Source organism: Pithys albifrons, chromosome 4 (assembly GCF_047495875.1).
Source record: "Pithys albifrons albifrons isolate INPA30051 chromosome 4, PitAlb_v1, whole genome shotgun sequence".
Taxonomy (NCBI): Eukaryota; Metazoa; Chordata; class Aves; order Passeriformes; family Thamnophilidae; genus Pithys; species Pithys albifrons.
In genome coordinates, this window is record NC_092461.1 from 9,052,633 (window position 1) to 9,075,227 (window position 22,595).

At 38.2% G+C, this 22,595-nt stretch overlaps 1 protein-coding gene across 1 annotated transcript in view; it reads right to left on the reverse strand.

Annotated features, from left to right (window-relative positions):
* GMDS (GDP-mannose 4,6-dehydratase) overlaps positions 1-22,595 on the reverse strand; it is a 409,845-nt gene that overhangs the window by 338,405 nt on the left and 48,845 nt on the right. The window contains exons 2-3 of the mRNA XM_071553354.1: positions 4,163-4,207; positions 164-251 (exon numbers count right to left, since the gene is read on the reverse strand). Of these exons, the coding sequence (XP_071409455.1) occupies positions 164-251; positions 4,163-4,207 (133 nt within the window). The remainder of the gene's footprint in view (positions 1-163; positions 252-4,162; positions 4,208-22,595) is intronic.

Consider the following 22,595-nt stretch of genomic DNA (forward strand, 5'->3'; position numbering starts at 1 on the left):
TCAAAGAAAAATGTCCATTTTTCTTTTTGAGATAGAGCAGCTAACTAACACAAGTGAAAGAAAATGGGATTCCCTTCCTGCTCCCAGGGACCTTTCCCTACCAAACTCATGGAACAGACTAAACACAACACACGTCACCTTAAATATAAAAAGAATGTCTTACTTCCTTCAATGTGAGCCTGTGGGTTCTTATAGAGATGTTCAATCCGGCCTGTATTAAATGAACTAGACCGACGAACGATGCCATGCACCTGGGGATTGAAGAAGATAAAACACAAAAGATAAGGGATAAACATTAAGAGGAAAGTGTTTATCACATCTCAAAATTTTCATATTCATCAACCTAACCCTTCTATCAGGTAATCAGAGCTTGTATCTCTTCCTACAGGTGGGCAGTTATCCAAATAATAACATAATACTTGAAGATTAGGTCTGATGCTGTCATAATTACTCGAGTACCCTTGTGTGGTTTCCTCTTCTCCCTTGTTGACACTACTAACAGCCCAAGCATCACACACAGTACAGGAAAGATATTGAATTGCCCTAGAGCACCATCTCCTAGTGAGTGAGACTTGACAATATTACTGGAGCTGGAGAAGAAATATGTGATGCCAAGATAACCATTTCTCCCTGGTTTTAGTGAAAACTTTGTGCTGCCAGAGGTGATGGGCATGGAAAAAGCAGCAGCAAGGGATAGGACTATGGAAAGAAGAGAGTGAGCACAGAGAAGAAAAAGAGAAGGGGAAAGAAGGAGCAACAGCTGCAAGGTCTGTATGTATTTCAGAAATCAGCTGTCATTCACTCCCTGGGGTGTTGGAAGAACAGCAAGGGCAGTCAGTGCTGTTTTGTGGATGTCATGAGTCAGTGTTCTCCAGTGGGCTGAGACACACACAGACAAGCCTAAGGCTGAAACCCAGGTTGGGAATTTCCTTTAAGCTGCCACGATAAATAAGTTGGTGGGAAAAAAAAAGCTCCACTGGTTCTGACTAAGACTAAAGAAAAGATCATTTGTGCCTAATACATGAGGGAAATTGTTCAGACACTGCCTCTGTTGCCTCCTGTAAGACAGGCCCATGATACCTGCTGCCAAAATTCATATTAGCTTAGGTTACCAACTGCAGAAGTTGTGCTTGCACAAGTGAAATCAGGCTTAAGCATCTGACTGTCCTCCAACTCTCCCTGTCTTTTATTTCTGAAAGTAATCTCTTGCACTTCAATGCACCCTGCACTTGGTTTGGTCAGGCCATCACTTTACTCTCTCACTTCATGTTAAACTTGTACCTGCAAGAACAGAGCACCAGGAACAGTGTTTAGGGGTTTGGTTTGGGGATTTTCATTTCACACATAACATAAGCTATTGTAATTGACATAGAAAATGTTTTTCATTCTATCTTAAGTAAAAAATTTAACTGAGTAAAAAGGTGCACACAATTGTAGATTGAGACCAGTGCGATGCTTTAAGAATGACATTTTGGTGGCAAGATTTCTAAAAACAAACGGCTCAATTGACTAATCTTTACAACTTGTAAGTCAAATTTATGATGCCAATTTCCTTGCATAAAATCTTATGAGCCTGTTGAGTGACAGGGCACACAACATAATGTGTTCTACAATTCAATCACTAAACTTTCCACAATACATTTGCCCTTTGAGGATCAATGAGGCACTGAGAAACACGCCCCCTAAAAGAATTTTCCATCAAATAATGAGTTTATGAAGATATATTTTCAAAGATATATAGACAAAAGCCATATCAAAATAATTATTTATAGAATGTGTGGATAGGGACATAAGGTTTACAGAGAAACACTTGCAAAAAAAGAAGACACTTCCATAATAACTTCGCTTTTGCAAAAGGTGCTGGTAGTACTTTGAGTAATCAAATGCACTATTATTCTGCTAAGTAAAATATCAGACTTTGCAGTTTTAAAGCAGCAAACGATTCTAAAGGAAGTTATCTGAGGTGCTCTACAACAAGGGAGGTTTAGACTGAATATTAGGAAAAAATTTCTTCATGGAAAGGGTTGTCAAACACTGCCCAGAGAAGTGGTTGAGTCACCAGCCCTGGAGGTATTTAATAGACATGTAGATCTGGCATTTAGGGACATGGTTTGGTGATGGTCTTGGCAGTATTGGCTTAACAGTTGGACTGGATGATCTTAGAGGTCTTTTCCAACCTAAATGGTTCTTTAATTCTTCTAGGAAAATTAAATATTTTGGATTAAGGTTCTGATGAAGGACTTTTTGAGTACTCAGTTATCTGTCTCTGAATGAAGTCATGCTGAAATTCATGTGAATGATTAACCAGTAAGTCAAATCTTGCTAGCTCAAAGCTTGATGAAAGACTGGGCTTGCAATAACTTTGTGTCAGCTGAATGACTGTGACTCCAACATGTGACCAATGAGATGTGCTAAATGCAATCATCCTAGGACTTCAAAAGTTTCAGCAAACAGACAAATCCAGAGAGCCTGTTGCATCCAGCAATAACAAGAAAACATGTGAACCTTGCTGTTTTTTTCTTTTATTTTCTTTTTTCTCCCACTCCTTTTTCTGGAATGCACATATAAGAGCAAGAAAACCTGCCAAATGCTTAATCCATGACAGCAATGTTACCGTAAAAAAACCTGATGAAAGGTACCTTTGTCTGCATGGGACAGGTGAAAGGCAAACTCTGTGACAAGCCAAAATGTGTGCAAACTGGTTAATCTAGTTAAGAATGTAAGATCAGTGGATTTTTCTCAACAGGCCCAGATTCTCAAATAGATTGAAATTTTAAAAAACAAGTCAAATGAAGCATCTCACTTAGGGAGGCAATCAGTTCTCACGTGTACTCTTGTGTTCAGTTATTCAGAAGCAGAGGTCTCTGACTGGGATCACAGGAAGGAATGGAAAGAATTCCAAGACATTGATGGAGAGTTGAGGAACAGAAGAAAGAAAACCTCTACCCAATTACAGTAACCTTTCTATTGTGGAAAGGGTTATATTTCATTTTATTTGCTGTTGGCTGTTCCCAACTTCATTGTGAACTAGGAGACAGCATGTGCTTTTGTCTTCAAAGTAGCAGAAGCAACACAATGATGTCTTTCCTCCCCAACTGGCATGGAGAAATAGTAAAAATAATCAATTTACAATACTGAAAATCCAATATCAATAACCAAGTGGATCAACAAAGCAGGATAAAGGATGGAATACATAAGGCAAGATTAACCTGGTTCAAAAGCATGGAAAGCATAGACTGGCTGAAAAGAGACTTCTCACTAAGCTGTGAAGTAGTATTACAACAGAAGTAATAAAATTTAACATTAGAACAAGCATTAGCTTTAACAAGAACCCCAGAAAATACTAGATTGTGGGGAAATGAATTCACCACCCGTCTGCTTCCAGTATCTTACATTTTGGAAGCATCTTCCATGACCAAGAAGGCAAATATTCTTGCATTTATGCCCACATAATTTCAGACATTTCAAGTCATACCAACAGCAACCATGTGATTGTTGCTTTGCTGGACCACAAGAAATGTGATTTTTGCCAGGGGAAATTATGTAGCAAAAAGGAATCAGACTCCCCTTGTTTAATGGAAAAATCATAAGCTAAGCAAGAATATAATTAATCCAAGAGAAAAAGTAGAAAAGAGAAAAGTTGAAAATAGAAAATGCAGGTTGTTTTGCAGGTTGCTTTGTTTGTTTGTTTGTGGAGGTTTTTGGTTTGGTGGTTTTTGTTTTAAGCAAAATGCAAGGTTTTCATTGCTGAAATATAACTGCCAAAATAAAAGAGCCTTTACTGTGAAGGGGGGTGGGGGGAGGGAAGAACAAAGAAGATATTCTTATTCCTTTATGGGGTACATTGCATCATAAATTATTCCCCAATTCCTTACAGTTTTGGCTCACACAGGTCACTGCTTATCTGAGCTGGCGGGAAACATGCAAAGCAGCTGCACCCTGAGGAGAAGAGGGAATCCACCAGTGGACATTAGATGATAAATAGCACAATAACCTGGCATGATTACAGGCCATGCTGCACATTCCTCTCTGGAGTTTTGATTTGTTATCTAGGGCTGGAGTGGAAAACATGCACTGAGAAGGACAGAAGCAGAGGAAGCAGGACGGAGCTGCAGCATCCAAAGGGCTCCGTCAGCCTCCAGCCAGGCACCGAGTCACTCACCTCATAGCCTTTTTCCAGAAGAAACTCAGCCAAGTATGATCCATCCTGGGAAGAGGAAGATATAGGAAAATGTTAGAAACACGTCGAATAGGCCTGGGAGATTTGGGCTACTTAAGATCTCAAAAAAAAAAAAAAAGGAATAAAAAAACCCTGTAGTGAGTTTACAGGGTAACAAGCATATACTTTGATTTCTCCAGATTCATACACTGGCCTAAAAGTACTATAGTCTCTTTTTAGTTAATTTTAGATCAAGAAGCAGTATATTTTAAGAGAACTTGCTTGCAAGTGCTGGTTGAAAACTCCCATCTCTTGAATCTCTTCCAAAGTTCCATTATGAAGTGCCTGGGGACATCTTTCCAAAATATCCTAAGCACAGTTATTGAATTTGAACTATTTTGGAGATAGGGAAGGAAAAACATTTTTAAAGAGTAGTGCAAGCCTGGCATAGTCTGCAAACCAATGTGCCTCTCTTGCACTGTGCCCCACTGGCCTCTCCCTTGCACACACGATCCTTCCACCCAACTTCTAAGGGCAGTACTCACTCTGCCTGCCTGACCAACTGTTTTCTCAAAAACATCACGAGCACACCCTCTATTTATACTACAGAATATAAAACATTCTCTCTTTTTATATATCATTGAGTTTTGACAATCTGGGTCGTTTATTTTTAGGGATTTTTTTTTCCTTTTAAACCCTTGTCAAACTTCAATTATTAGACTCCCCAAAAGCAAATATTTAAAACACATTCTAGTGCAAGTTTTCCTGCAATAAGATGATTTTTCTAGTATGACTATTGCCAGGATAACCAAATACAGTAAGTCACATCATCTTTGTGAGTGAGTACAAACCATCACAAACCAGTGAATTTTCCCTGTCCAAAAGAGTTCTTGCCAGCCAGTTCAGTGAATATTACCCATGCCCAAAGTCTGCATCTTCTCACTGACTTTTAGAATTGGTTGTTTCTTTAATATGCAAATGTGTTCCACCAGAGCCAAAGGTTTGCTACAAAAAGACCACAAAAACACTGAGATGCCACCTATGCTTACATGCTTAAACCCTGTTACATGGATCTGCTCTGTCATGATCATAGTCACAGACACGTAAATGCAAAACCTAAACAGACATCTCTCTGGCCATCCTTTAAAAACATGTTTTTCCAAGAAAACACTTTTTTTTAAAAAAACCCCTCAGATTAAATGAGCTTTTCTTTTCTCACAGAGAGCCTAAGGAGAAAAACACAGTGAAATAAGAAATCTGAGATGCACTAGGAGGCCCTAGAGCAGCAGGACTGCCATTAGAGACTGCTTACTGCATGGATTGTAAAATCCTGGGTATATCTGTGCAAAAGGCACAGTGCACTGTGCGAGGGGCAGGTTACTCTATGTTTAAAACTTCAGCACTAGAAAAAATGAGCTACTTTATGGCAGAAATGCTTCTTTAAGTCTTACACAGTCTAGAAGAGCTTGAAACCAAGAAAATCTCAGCTTACATACTTCTCCCATTGCACCACATGTGTCATGGCATCACTGGAACAATATGTATTTCTGTACACCAAATGATAAGAACAAGAACCTACTGAAAGGAGAAATTCAAAGAACATTCAATGGAAAATCTGGAGGAACATGGGGGCAAAGCAGGAGATGACAGCTACCTTGAATGCTTTTGTCATCTTTTTCATTAGTAATTCCTGCAGGATTTAGCAAAGGGATGAAAACTTCCTAGTTCTCCTTGGTTTCTCAGTCCACTAAAACAAAAGAAATTATTAAAATAAAAAAGGAGGTGGAAGTGGGATACCCAGAGAGTGCAAAGGAGATGAAAAAAGAAAGGCTGTGATTACTTAGGAAGCTGATGGGAAACAGACTTGACAAAGATTGAACCCTGTCAATAAGGTCTTGTTCTTCTCACCCAGGCCATTGCTCAAAGTTTCCAGTTGCCCTGGAACATTTTGAACCAGCAGTGGCACTTGCTTCCTCTGCACTTCCTTTCCAGGTCTATCAAGTGATAGGGCAGGGCTTTACAATGAGTGGGAAACAGGCAGCAAGTGTGAAAGCTGCTGCTTTCTGGCTCTAGCACAGCACAGCTGATTTACTGTCTGGTAATCACATCCAGTGCAGATTCAAGCCATCCTGTGCTGTGATACCATATCACACACAGCCCGAGGTTTCAGGTTTCCCTTCCTTTTCTTTTCAGAACAGCAGCCTGTCAGTGCGAGTGGGCATCAGAACAGCCATCAAAGCATCAAAGAGTTTGCAGCTAGTAAGGACAGCACAGCTTCCATCTTTTTCTATTGAGGTCAGAGAGTAAATAATATTAAGTAAGCTCTGTGAAGTGATTTAAACTTTTATCCATAGGAGACTGCATTGCATATAAAAATTCTATTATCAAAGTTATTGATTTCCAGTTATACTATAAACAGAGGTTTCAAGATTCAGGAATCACTGGACCAGAAGAGGGATATTAAAGAAACTAGGTGTTCCTTTACTGACCATATCTCATTTTTTGCTATGGTTAGCATAGTTTGCTTTATTTGAGTCACAAGATGACAAACATTCATTCCTGGTTTGCATCTGAGTAGTACCAGCATGAAGTTTATGACTTGGTATGGCCCATGAAGTTGGGGATTAGGGGGCAGAGTCTTGACAACAAATGCTTGTAATTACCTTGATCCTGTTTTGCTGAGTGTTTCACCCCAAGACACTCAGTCTACATCAAGTCCTCCTTAAGACAAAAAAACCCCAAACAGGAACAGCTTCAGTACCTCATGCAACCACCAAGGCATTAGTACACTCAGGCCCCAACCTGATCACCAAGGTAGCTATAGATTGTTACCCTACTCCCCAAAGTCAATCACAAAAGCTAAAAAACATGGTCTATACAGACTAGAGTGCTCGTTTAATGTACCCCTCCACTGGGCAATATGCTTTTCTACTTTGGACGTCTTGGCACATTTGAGAGCTTTGTTTTGCTAATGTAAAGTACCCAGGTAATGCTATTCAATTTATAACAAAACAACAAAATCTCAGAAGACAGAAGCAGGTTTTGTCTGTGGACAAAACATCAGTCTGAAAAGAAAATTGCCTACAAACTGCCTTTAATTAGGACTGCAATGAGACCTGGCTCTGTACAGAGATGTCAGACCAGACTGAACGATCAAAACAGTTTAACTGGACTGATTAAATAAACCACCTCAGTTAAAACAGTTCCTCATCAGCATGCTCTGACATCTCAGACATGAAGATTCACTGTGCTGTCCTCAGCCAAACAGTACTTTAAAAGCTCATACAAAGATAGATACTTCAGCAGGCTTCCAAGACAGCAGCAGGTTTCCAACTGCAGCTGCCTTACAGCAAGCCTGTAAAATTCCTACACAAAAGAAAACAGTCACATAAACTAGCATGAGACAACTTTAGCGTGCAATATTTTATATTTAATACAGTAGTTAATGTCAAGAACTTCAATAAGCTTTGACATACTATCAAAGAAAACGTCTTCCAACAGGGTGAAGAAATGGAGACATAAACAAGTTAGACAGTGCCTTGCCACAACCATCTGGAATAAAAACAGTATCTAGTTTGACTTGATTCATGAGAAAAGACTAGGATAATTTATACAGAAAATTGAAAACAAGTGGAGCTAGTATCCTTTATTTTGCCCTGTTTTACACAGGGAAATTCCATTTGCAGTGAATTAATATTGGATTTATATTGACAGACTGAGCGAAGGCTGTAAAAGCAACCTGAAATGCAAGACACCTTCATCCTCTTCCTTTAGTATGGCCAGTTCCAACACCCTTCTGCACAGTGGAATTCAAGAGCTTCTTAGATTCAGGAGCTAGATAAGGTCCTACCTGAGTGTTCATAATCTAAAGGACTCCCTCTGCCCCACAACTCCTCTCTGCTAATAAGAAGGATTGGAAGAAAGCGCTAGATGGATGAAGAAACAAGGGAAAAGAGACCAAGAAGAGGAGGAATGGTGTTCTTTTATTACTATTCCTAGAACTCCAGAAGTATATGGAGTGCTTTTTCAGAAGGGAAGAAAAAGAATTAAAGACCTAACACAAATGCTGCAAGTGTATTGTGACCACAATACTAAGGCAAAAAGGCTCTGAATTGCTGGAGAATAATATAAACAACTGAAAAGAAACATCCCCACAGTATACCCAGTTTTCAGAATTCATTACACCTTTGAAAAAAAGGTGTAATAATTTTCCACATACCAGAGAAAAGTCCAAATGTGCTTCTGCTTATACAATCCAAAATTGATTCAAGCTAGTGCCATGCCTTTAGGAAGAACTAAAAAGATGAGTTCATGGAAGTTCAAGCTATGGATGGTGTCAATTATCAAGGTCATTCTTAGTTCTAAATTCCTTTAGAACTACAAACTTTAGCAGTGCACTACTGAAGTTAAATTTTGATAGGTTCAGTTAATCTATTTGAGGGACAGTATGTGGAGAAGAGGCAAACTTCCAGCCACAGGACACAAGTTTTATTTCTTAAAGGCAGCTTTCTGCAGTAACCTCAGCAACAGTGCACTGTCACTGTTTTGATCTAGCCTTGTTTGAATGAATAACCTAAACTTCCACTGAAATGCAGAATCAGTGCCACCAGTGCCTTACACAATAACTTGTTGCTTCATCAGATTTTAAACTTCTGCATTGCTATAAGCCAGTGCTATTTCAGAGACTCATAATATTGGAATATGGTGACAGATCCTTTGGAGCAGGGAATACACACCACTCTAAAGCAACAGCTAAACTATTTTAATAGCAATCCATAATAAAAATTATTCATTCATTTGTAGCACTCCAGAAAATACTCCCTTAAGGAAAAAAATCCATGAGATTAATACAGTGTAATGTTATTTTTGTTGAAAAATGCATATTTCTAATAATTTCCAGTGATTTACAGAGGAAATCAGTAATTTTTTGCAGCTACTATAAACAGAATAGTATTGCATTTTGTCTCAAGTCTTCAAGGTGATACTTGAAGTAAAGCATTAAAGCATTCATAAAAAAATCCCCATACTGAAAACAGGAAGAATTATGAACTCTGAAGTATTTAACTGATTTATTAAAGCTGCCACCCTCCAAATGCAGTAGCTATTTTGCTACTTTGATTTGTATTCTGGCCAAGTTAAAATAGAAATATGTGTCCTTTTGTTCCTGCTGTCAAAAGTCAAAAGGCAATAAATGTTAAAAAAATAAATCCTTGTGTTAAAAGACTGCCAACTTAATTGAAGTTTTTAAAATTCATTAACTGCAGTAGAAAACAAAATTAAGGGGGAAGAAAAGTTATCATTAACAACAACAAGAGCATTCTAATTACATTACTATGATCTTTTTCAATTAAGAGTTGTTTAAAAGCAAAAGCACAGCTGCTTTGGAAAAGTGAATCACTGTGTTATTTCCTTGTCTGAGCTCCATCTGACCTCACACACTGTTGCACTGGTAAACTATTAAGTTATATTAAGAACTGCAACCACAGTTATGGACAAAAACACCACATTTTTCTTCCTTCATCCCTCCAGTTGTCTTTATCCAAAACACTGTTCACATCATCAATATTTATGGCTATTCTACCGTGAACCTCAGCATGGACACTGTTTTTAAAGAACAAACCTCTGCACCACTCTAAGGCCAACATAAATAGAATAAACTTCTGTAATTCAGGTTGCTTCTTACCATTAGGAGAGGCAACCAGTTTTAAGTTTGGGCTTAACTTAAGCCAACAGCAGCAAGGTATGCCAGCCCAATGTTGCTGACTCTTTTTTAAGTGCTGATATTTAAAGATATAAAATCTTTAGTCTAAACCACATATGATCCTCTACAATTATCAAACAGCTTGTATCTATCATACAAACCTCCTCCCAGCATTTTGGCTTGGTAAAGAAAAAGTTACACCAAAACCCAGAATATCTAAGGTTTTTTTCTTGATTGCAGCAACCTGTGGCACTCAGTGTGTTACTTCCAAGCACTCCACAAATTTCCCAGTGACGACAGTCAGGTGCTTGACAACTTTTAGAAAAAACCCTAAAAATCACGTCCCTAAACTCTTAGGCTGTGTGCTCCAACATTAGGATACTCAAAATAACTACTAGTTCTCAGATATGTCCAAAGAAGAATAGAATCAGTAGAGAGCCTTTCAAAGATTTTAAAGGACAAGATTTTTCTAAGTGTATGTTACAAGCCACAATACTCTACTTTTTTCTTGAAACGTGAATTCCTGCAGTATATTAATATAAACCAGTTTTGAACTCAGAGAAACCTAGCTGTATTTTTCTGTCTCACTAGTGAAACCACAGGGATTGGAAGAATGTATCTATAAACATGGAAATGCAAATCATATGGACAACACTTCACATGAAAATTAAAACCCCTACATTAGTGTTTGTAATGGGAAATCCATAAGTTTTAAAACCCACAAGCTGATTTTTTCACCCATCCCTATTTCCTTCTGCCTTCAGAAAGGTACTGGTATCAGATGGTCTTTCATCTTTCCAAAACAGCAAGAGTAGCTCCAAGCAGCAGCAGCAGCTATGAATGTTTTGGACACGTCCACCCTTTCAGTACACCCAGACCAACCCAGCAGCCCCATTAGTAACTAACACTTTGAACTCAAAATTTCAAAGTTCAGAGGTGTCACAGTAAAAACCCATAAACCCCAGAAATTTTAGGTTTGAAAGAAATTCTATGCCTTTCATGTTTAAGGCAAATGAATAATTCTGTGAAGTGACACCAGAAGGAAAATATGAAATCTTAGCATGCCATCTTTACCTTCAACATCCTATAGGGGAAAACCAAAACAAAAGCCAGTAACATGGTTATAACTGTAACCTGGGGAGGCCACCTGAAATTAGGACTATGCTCAATACACATCCTACCAGAAATAATGTATCCATCTAATTCCTAGACAGAGCTACCTTTTTCTTTTCTTTTTCTTTACCGTTTTTTCTTTTTACAGCAGCCTAATACAGTTGTTGAGGTTAAAGCTGTTTTCACCACTGTAGCATCAGCCTCTCACACTGATGGCTCAAGCAGGCTCTCTACCACTTCTGTTCACCCCTTGAGTTTACATCACTTTAAGTTTAGCCCAAGACATTTTTTCCTAACAGGGTACAAGGTCAGTTATTTGAGACAAAACAAAACAAAACCAAAAAAACCCAATGCACTTGCTATCTTGTTTGCATGATACCAAAGCCTAATAAAGGAGAGGTAAATGAGGGAAAAAGCTTTTAAATTCATTCCTCCATACTCAGCTTTATATATGGACATAAAAATTTTGTTTGAAATATGGTTTATTTCCTGATAAATACAAACCCAGAAAGCAAGTATGTTCCAGTTGGAGTAGAGAAGCAGTGCACAGGAACTCAATTTTTATTATCTTAAAAGTTCGTATAGTTATAAATTTTGAAAATCCAGTCAGGAATGCTTGGTTGGTATGTTATAACTCAAACAGCTCTCAGTGTAGCAATATTTGCTTGGAAGGAAAGCACTGATTCTGGAGTGATGTGGTCTGCAGATCATGGGAGCAAACACTCGTTTCTGGACACTTGACGTTCTAGAATACATCTTGTCTTACAACCAGTCATAACTCTCTCTGGTATTGCCTCTACCAGTCAGCACCATCAGAGCCCAGTTTTTCCTTTCTGGCATCTGCTGAAGCATAAACAAATTTTTTCAGGAGCACTGCTTGTTTATGCAATTTTTACCTTTTCATTTCAAGGTTCTCACTCTTCCCCATTTTCACTAACAGAAGTCTTTAAAAGGTGGTCTCCAACACTTTCCAAAGTTATGAATTCAGAGTGGGCAAAAGACCAGCAAGCCTAAGTGTGATCATCACTGTTCTGGAGCTCTGGGCAGCTCAGATTTCTCTACACCACGAAGGGAAAAAATAAGAAACAAAAGAACCCAAAAACTTATCACAACAATGAACTTCTCCAGTGAAAAGGAAATGCCCAATTGAAATTTCAAAACACACAAACAAGAAAAACCCCACAGAAATGCCAAAGCTGAATTCTTATGAAAAAATATAAATATTTGGACCAAAATGCTACAGTTTCATTTACTCTTTTTATTTAGCTATTTGTAGTATCTCTTCTTCAGGAGAAATTGAAGAAACAGTAACGGGGAGAAACGTAACAGGAGAGCTCTTAAGAATTGCTGCCTAGTGTTTACTCTGCACACATATTCTTCCACATAAAATAAATATGTCACATAACTTGAGTCCTCAATACCTGAATCTACACTTTAATTCATTAAAAAAACCCAAACAAATAAATGAAAAAATCCAAATATACACCTCTCTGTCAAAAAAAACCCAAAAACAAACCCAAAAACCCCCCAAAACCCGAACACCAAAATTGTAAGAACTTTAACATGACAGGTTCTTCCTATGCCTTCCAAAACACTGTCCTAACAAAAAAAAAATTGAGAAACTATTAGGGAAGTGAAAGACATGTGGCTACAAAGATTTGAATACACAATTTCAACCATTTTTTCCCCAAAGACAACACTTGCCAGAATTCCATGTTTTGCAATGTCTTTTTATTATGCCCAGAACTAGCTTCATATTTGTTGCATATTTTTAAGCAAGAGTACATATGCTTCAAAGGTTTTGCTGGGTTTTGGTTTTGCTTGTTGTTTTTTTCTACAGTCTAGGAGTTACTTTTTTAAAATATCAAATATATGTTCTATAGTATAATTGTAAATAAACACATTCTCTCTGTGGTAAAATGTTATTGAATGAAGAGAAGTATTAATTCAAACAGTGCCTACCTTCCTCTGTAAGCAAAGACAACTGTTAGTGAAGATGCTTAACTATATAATAAATGTACTGGTTTTCAAAATATTGAAGTATAGATTGGCTGAAATTGGACTTTAGACCTGATACCTCTGTTCCACATGGCTGCTCTTGCTAATCAAGGGCTCCGATGCCACATTGCCTGAGCTTCCTGGTGGCCAGAAGCCAGGCAGGATAAGGATTATCTGGGCGATAGCAAAAGGATGCAGTGTTTTTTCAGAGGAGGTTGCAGAAGGTCATCCTTATATTTACAGATACCACACAATGCCGTGTGTACCCAACTTCACAGCTTTCCCTTGTCAGCTTCAAAAGGGGAAAAAAACCCACCCAGTTGCATTAATTGCCAAGGTTCTTGTCCATGGGGAACTAGAAAAAGGAAAGTGAGCAATCACGTTTGCTTATCCTATCTGTCAGGAGCAGGATTTGGAATAGACAACTGCTGCAAAACTAACAGCAAAATACCAATTCCTTCAATTCATACAGTATTAATAATCACCTGCAGTTTGAGTTAGCAATAAGCCCTTCTATTATCTTGAAGTGCAGTAATCAAAAGAATTCTTTCAGCCAGCCAACTTTCATGAACATCTTCCTAATTAAGATTAGGACAGAGCAAGATCAAGGTGAAGCAACTTCACAGTACAGTTTAAATATTTTCATGTGAGTTTTATTCCTAAGAATTATGCAGTTTTGCATAGATCTCTGAAAACAAGACTATTTAAAAATTTCACGAAGAAACCTTTAAGAAGTATCAAAACAGATTACTTGAAAGACCTTGCTACAAATAATTTTCTTTTTCTCTTCCACAAAACCTGAACCTAGTTGAATTTAACTGATTTTAAAAGCTGTAAAGAGACAGAGTACATAGAAAACATTTTAATAATTTTTTGTCTGTATTCATAGTGATTTCCTCTAATCTCAAGGTTTCTTTGCAGTTTGTTTGAATCCCTTTGAGCCCTAGGAACTACAGGAAATATTACGGAAACCTCCCTGTCTCACTAACATTGCAAACAGTTCTGTTACATTTATTCCTACCAAAAGCCAAACACCACAGGATCACAATGTCACTTCTTTAAAATTCATAAATTCCTTAATTGCCAAGGGACATAAGGGTACACTTTAACTAAACAAGCACAAAAGTTTTTGCAAAAAAGGTCAATGTGAAGAAAATAGTACCTTACTTTTTTATTACAAAATTACTAGCACTTGAAAATGGCCATTTCCTACCTTTTTTAAAGAAACACTTAAAACTTCCATAGCACGCAGGGTAAGAGAACTCTTGGTTTGTTAAACATCCAATGTAAGCATGACATCAAAATGCAAGAGGGTCTTATTTTCAGAGCCACGGGGACTCAGAGCAGCCCTTTTCTTTGAACAATACACTAGAAGAATATTATCAGACGTGTATATATAAGCACTTCCTAAAATGAAGTACACAGGTCCTCCTTTTAACGCTGTCGAGAACAGAAGATTAACACCACTATACAACAGCCTTCATGCTTCATATTTGCAGGTTCACCTGCCATGTGGCTTTTACCCAGGCTGAGTCAACACCTTCATCAAATAAGAGAAAGATAAAAGTCAAGAAATTGCACCTTATACCATATCAATCTTCTTCAATGCTTATGCATTGACTCACTACAATATGCTCAAAGTTGACAGAAAAAACAAGCTTCCATAATGAACTACATCACACATGGAAAACTAATTCGAGCAGCCCTTAATGATGAGTGATGAGCCCTTCATCACCACATCAAGTAAGTTCTGCACCAAACCATCTGTCTTGCCCCTCTGCCTCATTCCAAGAGAAGGGGTATCATCCCTTTCCCTCCTATCCTTCTCTTTAAGGGTTACCTTTTATTTAGAAAGCTGGAACAGGCATCATAACAGGGCATTTATTTAGTCACTTGATTTTATGACCTTTGTCCTGATCAAACTACACCACAGGGTACCCTTTAGATGAACATCCTTACACTTTGGGGGCTGATTGCAATTATTTAGGGCATCAGAAAATACACTGAACAAAGTCTCGAGTATTAGTGAGTGTTTTTGTACCAGTGAACATGCTGACAACCAGTAGGTGCATACAACCAAACAGTTTAACTACTCCATCCTCACAGAAAACTCTGTTCAGATGACATTGCAACAGAAGGGATTTTTGCACAAGTTACTTGATTTATGGCAACCCACAAAGAAGTCTACAACACACTGCTTTGAGATAATGGTAAAATAATGATAAATCTAAGGCATCACACCTATACCCTCTCTCTCCCTCCCTCTCCGAGACCAGTCTGATGCACAGCACTACATTTCATCCATTCAGAGTTGTGATTAATGGTGGAGTCATCTGTGCCATATGTCATGTACAGAGACCATCCACAGACACAGGCAGTCCTCCAGCCACACACGCACTGCTCCCATGGCAGAATTCCAATGAGAAACTGTGGCTTCATGTTTGCACACCTTGTTTGTCAACAGTGCTTTGTTTCTCCAAGAATCTGGCAAACAGATAGGCCAGAATAATTTTAGCTAGTGCAAAGCTGCTGCTTTCATTGGGATCCCTATGTGTTGCAATTCTAGTGTTCTGTGTGTCTCTGGACAATCTGTGAGGTAAACAAACTTTTCTAGATATTTTTAAGTCTCCTTGTTTCTAATGGTTGCCAACAGTTCTTGGTATATATTGAGAACATTCCATTTTCCCCCCAGATTTTTCTATTTTATTCATGACGGTTTCCATGAAGTTCGGACTTCAAAGAAAATGTTTCTAGGTATTCTTCTGTATTTCTGTAGAACAACCTCAACCTAGCAAACTACTTCAGCCATCAAGTAACTAAAGTTGGCATAATCAGGTAAACAGCAGGTCCCAGGGAGGTAGCAAACAACTCTAATGAAGAATTGAAGTGTAAGGAAAAATTCTCCAAAGTTACTGGGATGGGACCAGCCCAAGGCCGAGCTTGTTACTCTGACGTGCAGGAAAGGTAAAATTGTCATTTGTAGTGAAAAATTATGCACATATCTAATCAGAAAGTGAATGCTATGTTTTCCCACAACTATTGTCATATTTTAATTTTATTCTACTTTCCTTATAAAAAAAGTATTTCCCCAAAGATGTTGGTGCCAGATACCTATTTACCCATTGTTAATGTAATTCATGCTATGAGGATGCCAAGCTACATTTTTCACTAAGCACCCATGCTAACACACATTTGGTACATTCAAGATGATGATATCTAGTCAAGCAAAGAGCATTTAATGTAATCTTTTACAAAAACTCTTCTTCATTTACATACAAGCAGTAGCTAGGCTCACCACTAGGCTCTTGAATAACATCTGGAATCATATGAGCACACACATTTCATGCATGGGGCCAAATGCATTTCTCATCTATGACAGTTCGGTTTTCTTTCAAGAACACACAGAAATAAGTGGGTATATTCCTCATTTGATCACCCCATACCCTCAAGCAGCTTAATTGTTCTATGCTTCATTGATGCAAAATCAAAATAATTGCACAGCATCCTGCTTTTTTCTTCCCTCCTTTGGGGGAAGTTCACAATTTGTAAACACCCACTTCATTTATATTTAACTTTTCACATCAAATTGGGAGCAATTCACCAGGTTGAAATTCCGTGATCCTAATGATGACACTTTGTAGAAGGTGGTCAAGAAGCAGCACAGGGACTGGCTGTCCCAGATGTCCACAGGAAAAACAAACACACACCAGTACCTTATGCACTCTATTTTAGAATCTTCTCCATCTCCAACTATCCATGCTTTCCTAAAGTCTTAGAGGTTAATAACAAGGTTAAGGGCATCTTTATAAGATAGTTCTTCACTTGGCCTATGTTTATTTATAGCTTGAGAAAAATCCTAATAAAAATACATCCTACAATGAAACTGGCTGGACTAGTAGTGCAAGACACTAAAAGAAATCATCCCTCTTCCCTTTTTAATGCATAACAAGATTGAATAAAACAAATTACTCTTACTGATGCCATGCAGTTAAAGTGAAAATTGCAAAGTACTTTCCACAATTTTGGGTCATTCTCCTGAAAAGGACTAAAACTCTAAAAATGTTGCTGTAATAAGAGGTACAGATTTAGTTGCACTGTCCCTCCTAGTTTAAAGCATGCAAAGAACAGTCTTATGGAGCCTTGACTTTTGCCTCTGGCATGATTTGTGTTTGATCTCACCCAATCAATTTAAACTTGGCTTGAAGACTTTTTTGCCAAAGAATAAGATGAATGATTGTGCATAACATTGCTTATAAAATACTATAGTAACATATCCAAACAGTCCTGAGAACAGGTATCAGGAATGAAAACTGATTAAAACATGGATACAAACACAAGTCCCAGCAGAAATTCTTAGGCAAACTTATCCTGTTGTTAAGAAGGAAAGGGGAAAGGTTTTTTTTAATTGCAGAAATATTAATAAGTGGCACATTCAAATATGTTTTTACAGAACAGGCATGAGAAAACTGATGTTAAGCTCTCTGGAAACAATGTGGTGGCCGCACCAACACATTTTGAACTGAACGGATCTGCTGAAATCCAAAAGAAAAGCTTGACTGAAAAATGAAGAAGCTATTAAGGTAATACAAGCCTTGCCAGCCTCTATCACATCCACTGACTGTGGCTGATCCTTGACAGTGCTTTGTGGAACCATTTTTAATGAATTCATAATTGTAATGGTTGATTTTTACTGACATTAATAATATTTTAGAGAGAGAGATGGAAACAGAGACAGACCTATGGGGTGACAGACTCAGTGAACAGCACTATAGCAACTGAAAGGCTCAGAAAGAAACCTTCAGCTTCCCTGTCAGCAATCACCAAGTACATTGTGGAACAGCTGGCAAGACATTCTATTCCATCTCATTGCTTCTTTCTCTGGCCTTCTCCCTTATAAAATTATTTCCTCTTGATATCACCAGACACACAATAACTGGGCTAAAAAATTAAACTTGCTGTCTAAAGCAATCCTCCCACTTCTTTTCTCTATCTGGAGTTCAAGCCAACACAGGAATATTGCAACATTTCTGGAGGATTTTCATCATTATTTCTTAAGAGAAGAAGCTGGGTTTAGCTCTCTTATGAATAAATTGCCAATACCCATGAATTGGGAATACTTTATTAAAATAAGTCAGCTAGATTTTATAAAGCTCTATTGCTACACATGCCATTATGTGCTACGTTTCTTCTGCCAGTAAAAATAAAGTTGTTAAGAATCTTGCTTATCACACATAGAAATGCTGCAAGTTATGGCTAAAAGGGGAGAGGGAATAGAGAGAAATATAAGTGTGCTAGATGCTGAAGAGGGATGCCTTATTCTTAGTATTGTTCTAATTCTCCAAGCTTCAGAGTGTCATATTTTGTGTGCACAGAAAGAGCTGTGAAATATTTTATAGAGGGAATATGGAGTGGAGGGGGGAAAGGTTATGGTATGAACTATTCAGTTTCATTTTACTTTCTACACACTGAACAATTTCTTAAAATTGTTTAGGTTGGAAACAACCTTAAAGATCATCTGGTTCCAACTCCCCTGCTGAGGGCAGGGACACCCTCCAGTAGTGCTCAGAGCTCTATCCAGCCTGGCCTTGAACATTTCCAGGGATGGAGCATCCACAGCTTCTCTGGACAACCTGTTCCAGTGCCTCACCAACCTCACTATGAAGAGTTTCTTCCTAATAGATAATCTTAAGTCTTTCAGGTTAAATCCATTCCCACTTGTTCTATCACTACATGCTGTTACAACCCAGTCCAGCCTTTACTGGGTGTTACACTTTAATTTTAGGCTTCAAGAGATTTCACCCAGACAAACCTTTGTTAAGCCACTGGCTATTTGATACCTTAATTGCTTTTAATTTGGTGACAAAACAGGTGTTTTGGCAAAAAGATTTTTACAAAAATGTCATGTAACTTCACAAAAGCACAGAACTAACAAGCTTTGCTATAGAATAGAGAACTTTTTTTACATCCAGCAAACATGAACTCCATGCAACTTAAGTGAAGTACCCACAACTTACAAAAAGAATTTGAGTTACCCACAAGAGAAAGAAAAGAATAAAGGAAAAAAGATTGCGAGAAGAAAGAACAAAAAAAGGAGAGAAAAATACAGTTGCCACTCAGGTCACATGTTGACAGCTTCCAGGAGAGCAAGCCAGGGCCTGATGGAGATCTTGGGCATGCCTGTCCATAGACTCTGGCTGTTGTGCTCTCCAGGCACTGACTGCAGCAGAAGTCTTGGCTGACCATGTGTACACTGTGCTAAAGGTTTGGTCTCCTCCCCCAACACACAGACACACACACAGATGTACCCTCACAAGGTGGTTCTGACCCAATCACTGATCTGGTGTGTAACACGTACCTTTGTCAAAAGTCCCTCTCCAGCCTTCTTGTAGGCACCTTCATGTACTGGAAGGCTCCTCTAAGGTCTCCCTGGAGCTTTCTCTTCTCCAGGCTGAATAACCTCAATTCTATCAGCCTGTCTTCAGAGGATTGGTGCTCCAGCCCTCCTCTGATCACCTCCATGGTCCTCCCTCTAGAGGACTAACTCAAAGAGGTCCATGTACTTCCTATGGTGAGAGCCGCAGAGCTGAAGGCAGCACTCCAGAGAATCAACTCCCTCACGTGCTGGCCACACTGCTTTTGATGCAGACCGGGATACAGTTGTCTTTCAGTTATATCTCCCAAAGGCAGGACCTGCTGAAGGGTAGAGCACAGCTCAAGAATCCTTCAGAATTATCAAACTCTAGAACCACAACCAAGTTTTTACTGATCCATGAATTGCAGATGCACAAACGTGATCTCGATCACAGAAAACTCGATATGTAAGATAACTACATTAAAAACATTTTCAACAGTTACTGCAACTCGATCAAAAATACTTCCACTTGCTAGAAAAAGGAGTCTTGCATATTATTATTAGTCTTTGAATGATCATATCTTGCACTTACATTGCTTGTTGAAATCAAAAAGCATTTTACCCTTCCCATTTGCTGTTAAACAAATTTAAGTTTTAAGCATTACAAATGGCACAAATTGGTGGGGTCTCTCAAGAGTACTGGCCTTCATACTCATGAAAACTCAACACAAAAAGAGACAAATGGAAGGAAAAAAGGAAGGGGACCTATCCTTTGTTTTTAAAAGCATACAATAAGGCTTTTATCCCCAAACCCCATGAACTAGTTAAGAACCACATAGTCTGTCACAAATACAACCCTTCAGACTGGAGAAAAGTATTTTTTCAATGCTCACCAGCAGTATTAACTAACATGAGAACACTACTTTGTACTTGCTCAGGAAAATTTCTTCAGGATAATTAAAACATGTTTTAATTCTAGCTGAGGGAATACAATGCTTCAGATTGGAGGGGGTCTGAAGACCACAGACTTAGTCACAAGCGGTTAATACTCCAAGGGAAAAAAAATACTTTCAGATAAAGTAATCAAGTCTGTCTTTTGTATTTCAGAGGTTATTGCATTGCTAGCATAATGCTGATCCTTCAGCACCATGGCAAGTCAAATTATTTATATAGACATAAGGTTCCACCTCTGAAATAACCCAGAAATAAAATATCAACACCATAAGCCCATAGCCTTGGTTATCACAGACACCACCAAGATTCAGGGATGGAAACACAGAGTATGGCACAGTTTAATAGAGGCTGCAAGCACCTTCCTGCAAGGCTTTCATCATGACACCCGAAGTCACTAGTCTATTTTAAAACCTGAATAGACTTGACAAAACTTATCTCACATACCATGAAGTCCAAGACAGACTTCAGAACCAATATCAGATCATAGACCCCCTAAAACATTTCCCAGATAATCCACTGCATTAAAAATCACCTGTTCTCATTTTAAAGATGCATATGAAGGCCACACTGTTCCATTTTGAAAGCAGAGAAACTTTCTTCAAGATTCCCATTTAACCAGTCACCTTCATACTGTTCTGCAGTTAGTTCTCATCTTTATACTCAGGGTCAATAGAATAATTCACCAACATGATGGTTCACCTGTGGGTAGTCAACCAGCTCTCTCCTCCTTCATCTCATCTGAAGAGCATTTGTGGTTGTTTGGTTTCGTTTTAGTATTTCTTATTTTTAAGCTTCTTCCCGTTACCAGTGGTAGACCCCAGGCTGAAAGAGGTTCCACTAGACCAGGAGAAACAGCAATTCTTTACTGATGTGTCCCCAGAGCAGAAAGTGTTTAGGTACAACTTGATGTGACACTTTTGGTTTTGGCACAATGTAACAATATTTCAGTCACTGTTTGAAATTACAGAAAAACAATGTGCAAGGCAAAGTTCAGCTGTAAATTAACACTCACTTTAATAAAAAAATAATTTTAAAATAATGACATCAGCTAAGCCACACTCTTTTAGACATCTTCTCACACCTGCAAATATAAAATACACAACAGATGTTGGAGAAACCAGACTAACTTCTTCCTCCCCCACGTCACTGAATTACTAAGAATTCTGCTGCAAGTTGATTACACTCATACCTTTTCTAAATGTTTGGTTCTGCTGGCATATACATATATATATATATATATATATACATACACACACACACACACACACACATATATATATATGTATATAAAAATATAAAGAAATCCGACTTGCACAACACAACAGGTCTGAAGACCTCAATATGGTTCTGCTTCATTACAGCATGGGACAGGAAAAGAGGAGAAAAGGAGCTCTAACTTGGTGCAAAACTTTTTCACTAATTTGGTAACTGATCAAGTAAATAAACACATTGGATTGGTCCCAAAGAGAGCTGAACTTTCACAGTTTGTAGCTGACATCAATCAAAAGCTGGGTGGATGGCTTGCATCAGCAACCAGTAAGAAGGAGCTCACAGCTCCTTCTGGATGTCTCTGGGAAACAACTCATCAGCATTTAAAAGAAAGCCCATTGTTTCCTCAATTCCTACAGAAGACTGGCTGACATTCCCACCTATGTGAACCCAGACTGACAGAAAAGACAGTAAAAGGGGGTTGGGATTTTCATGTGTGTAGTTGGTTTTCCTTTTTCTTAATGAAGGAAACCCTATGCAATACCATTGGCTTTTCAATTAAAATACCACTTAAGGACAATCAATCCTTAAAACTAAGGTGTTAATGGAATACACATCATTCAAAAAAATGGCATTCTAGTTATTTTAATCTTATTTGAATTACATTAAGTACTTTGGGGTTTTTTTTGCCCCTGCCCCTAAACAAAGTTAATCAGCTTCCCTAAGACTTCAAATCACAAAGAGAAAGAACAGCAAAAAGTTGCTCATGTTACTGTCACTGGCATTTGTTAGAAGGATGTGTTTGCCAAAGCTTCTTCAAATCTCAAAATCTTTGAATTTAAGACTTCAGGATGACAAACTGAAAAGGAAACAAGTCATTTTTAAAAGACAAAGGTTCACAGGCTCTAATTCACTAGTATGCTCCTTTTCTTTCCAAGACCTCTTTTCATTTTACATGTCAGGGTTCTCTGGTTTCTGACACTGACCCCCTTAAAGCAAGGGCTAAACCATCAATAAACTCTGACATTTTCAACTTCCACTCCCCAATGAGTGTTTTAAAGCAAGTTTGCATGATGCAGAAGAACATGATATTAGTTTGATATCATCAA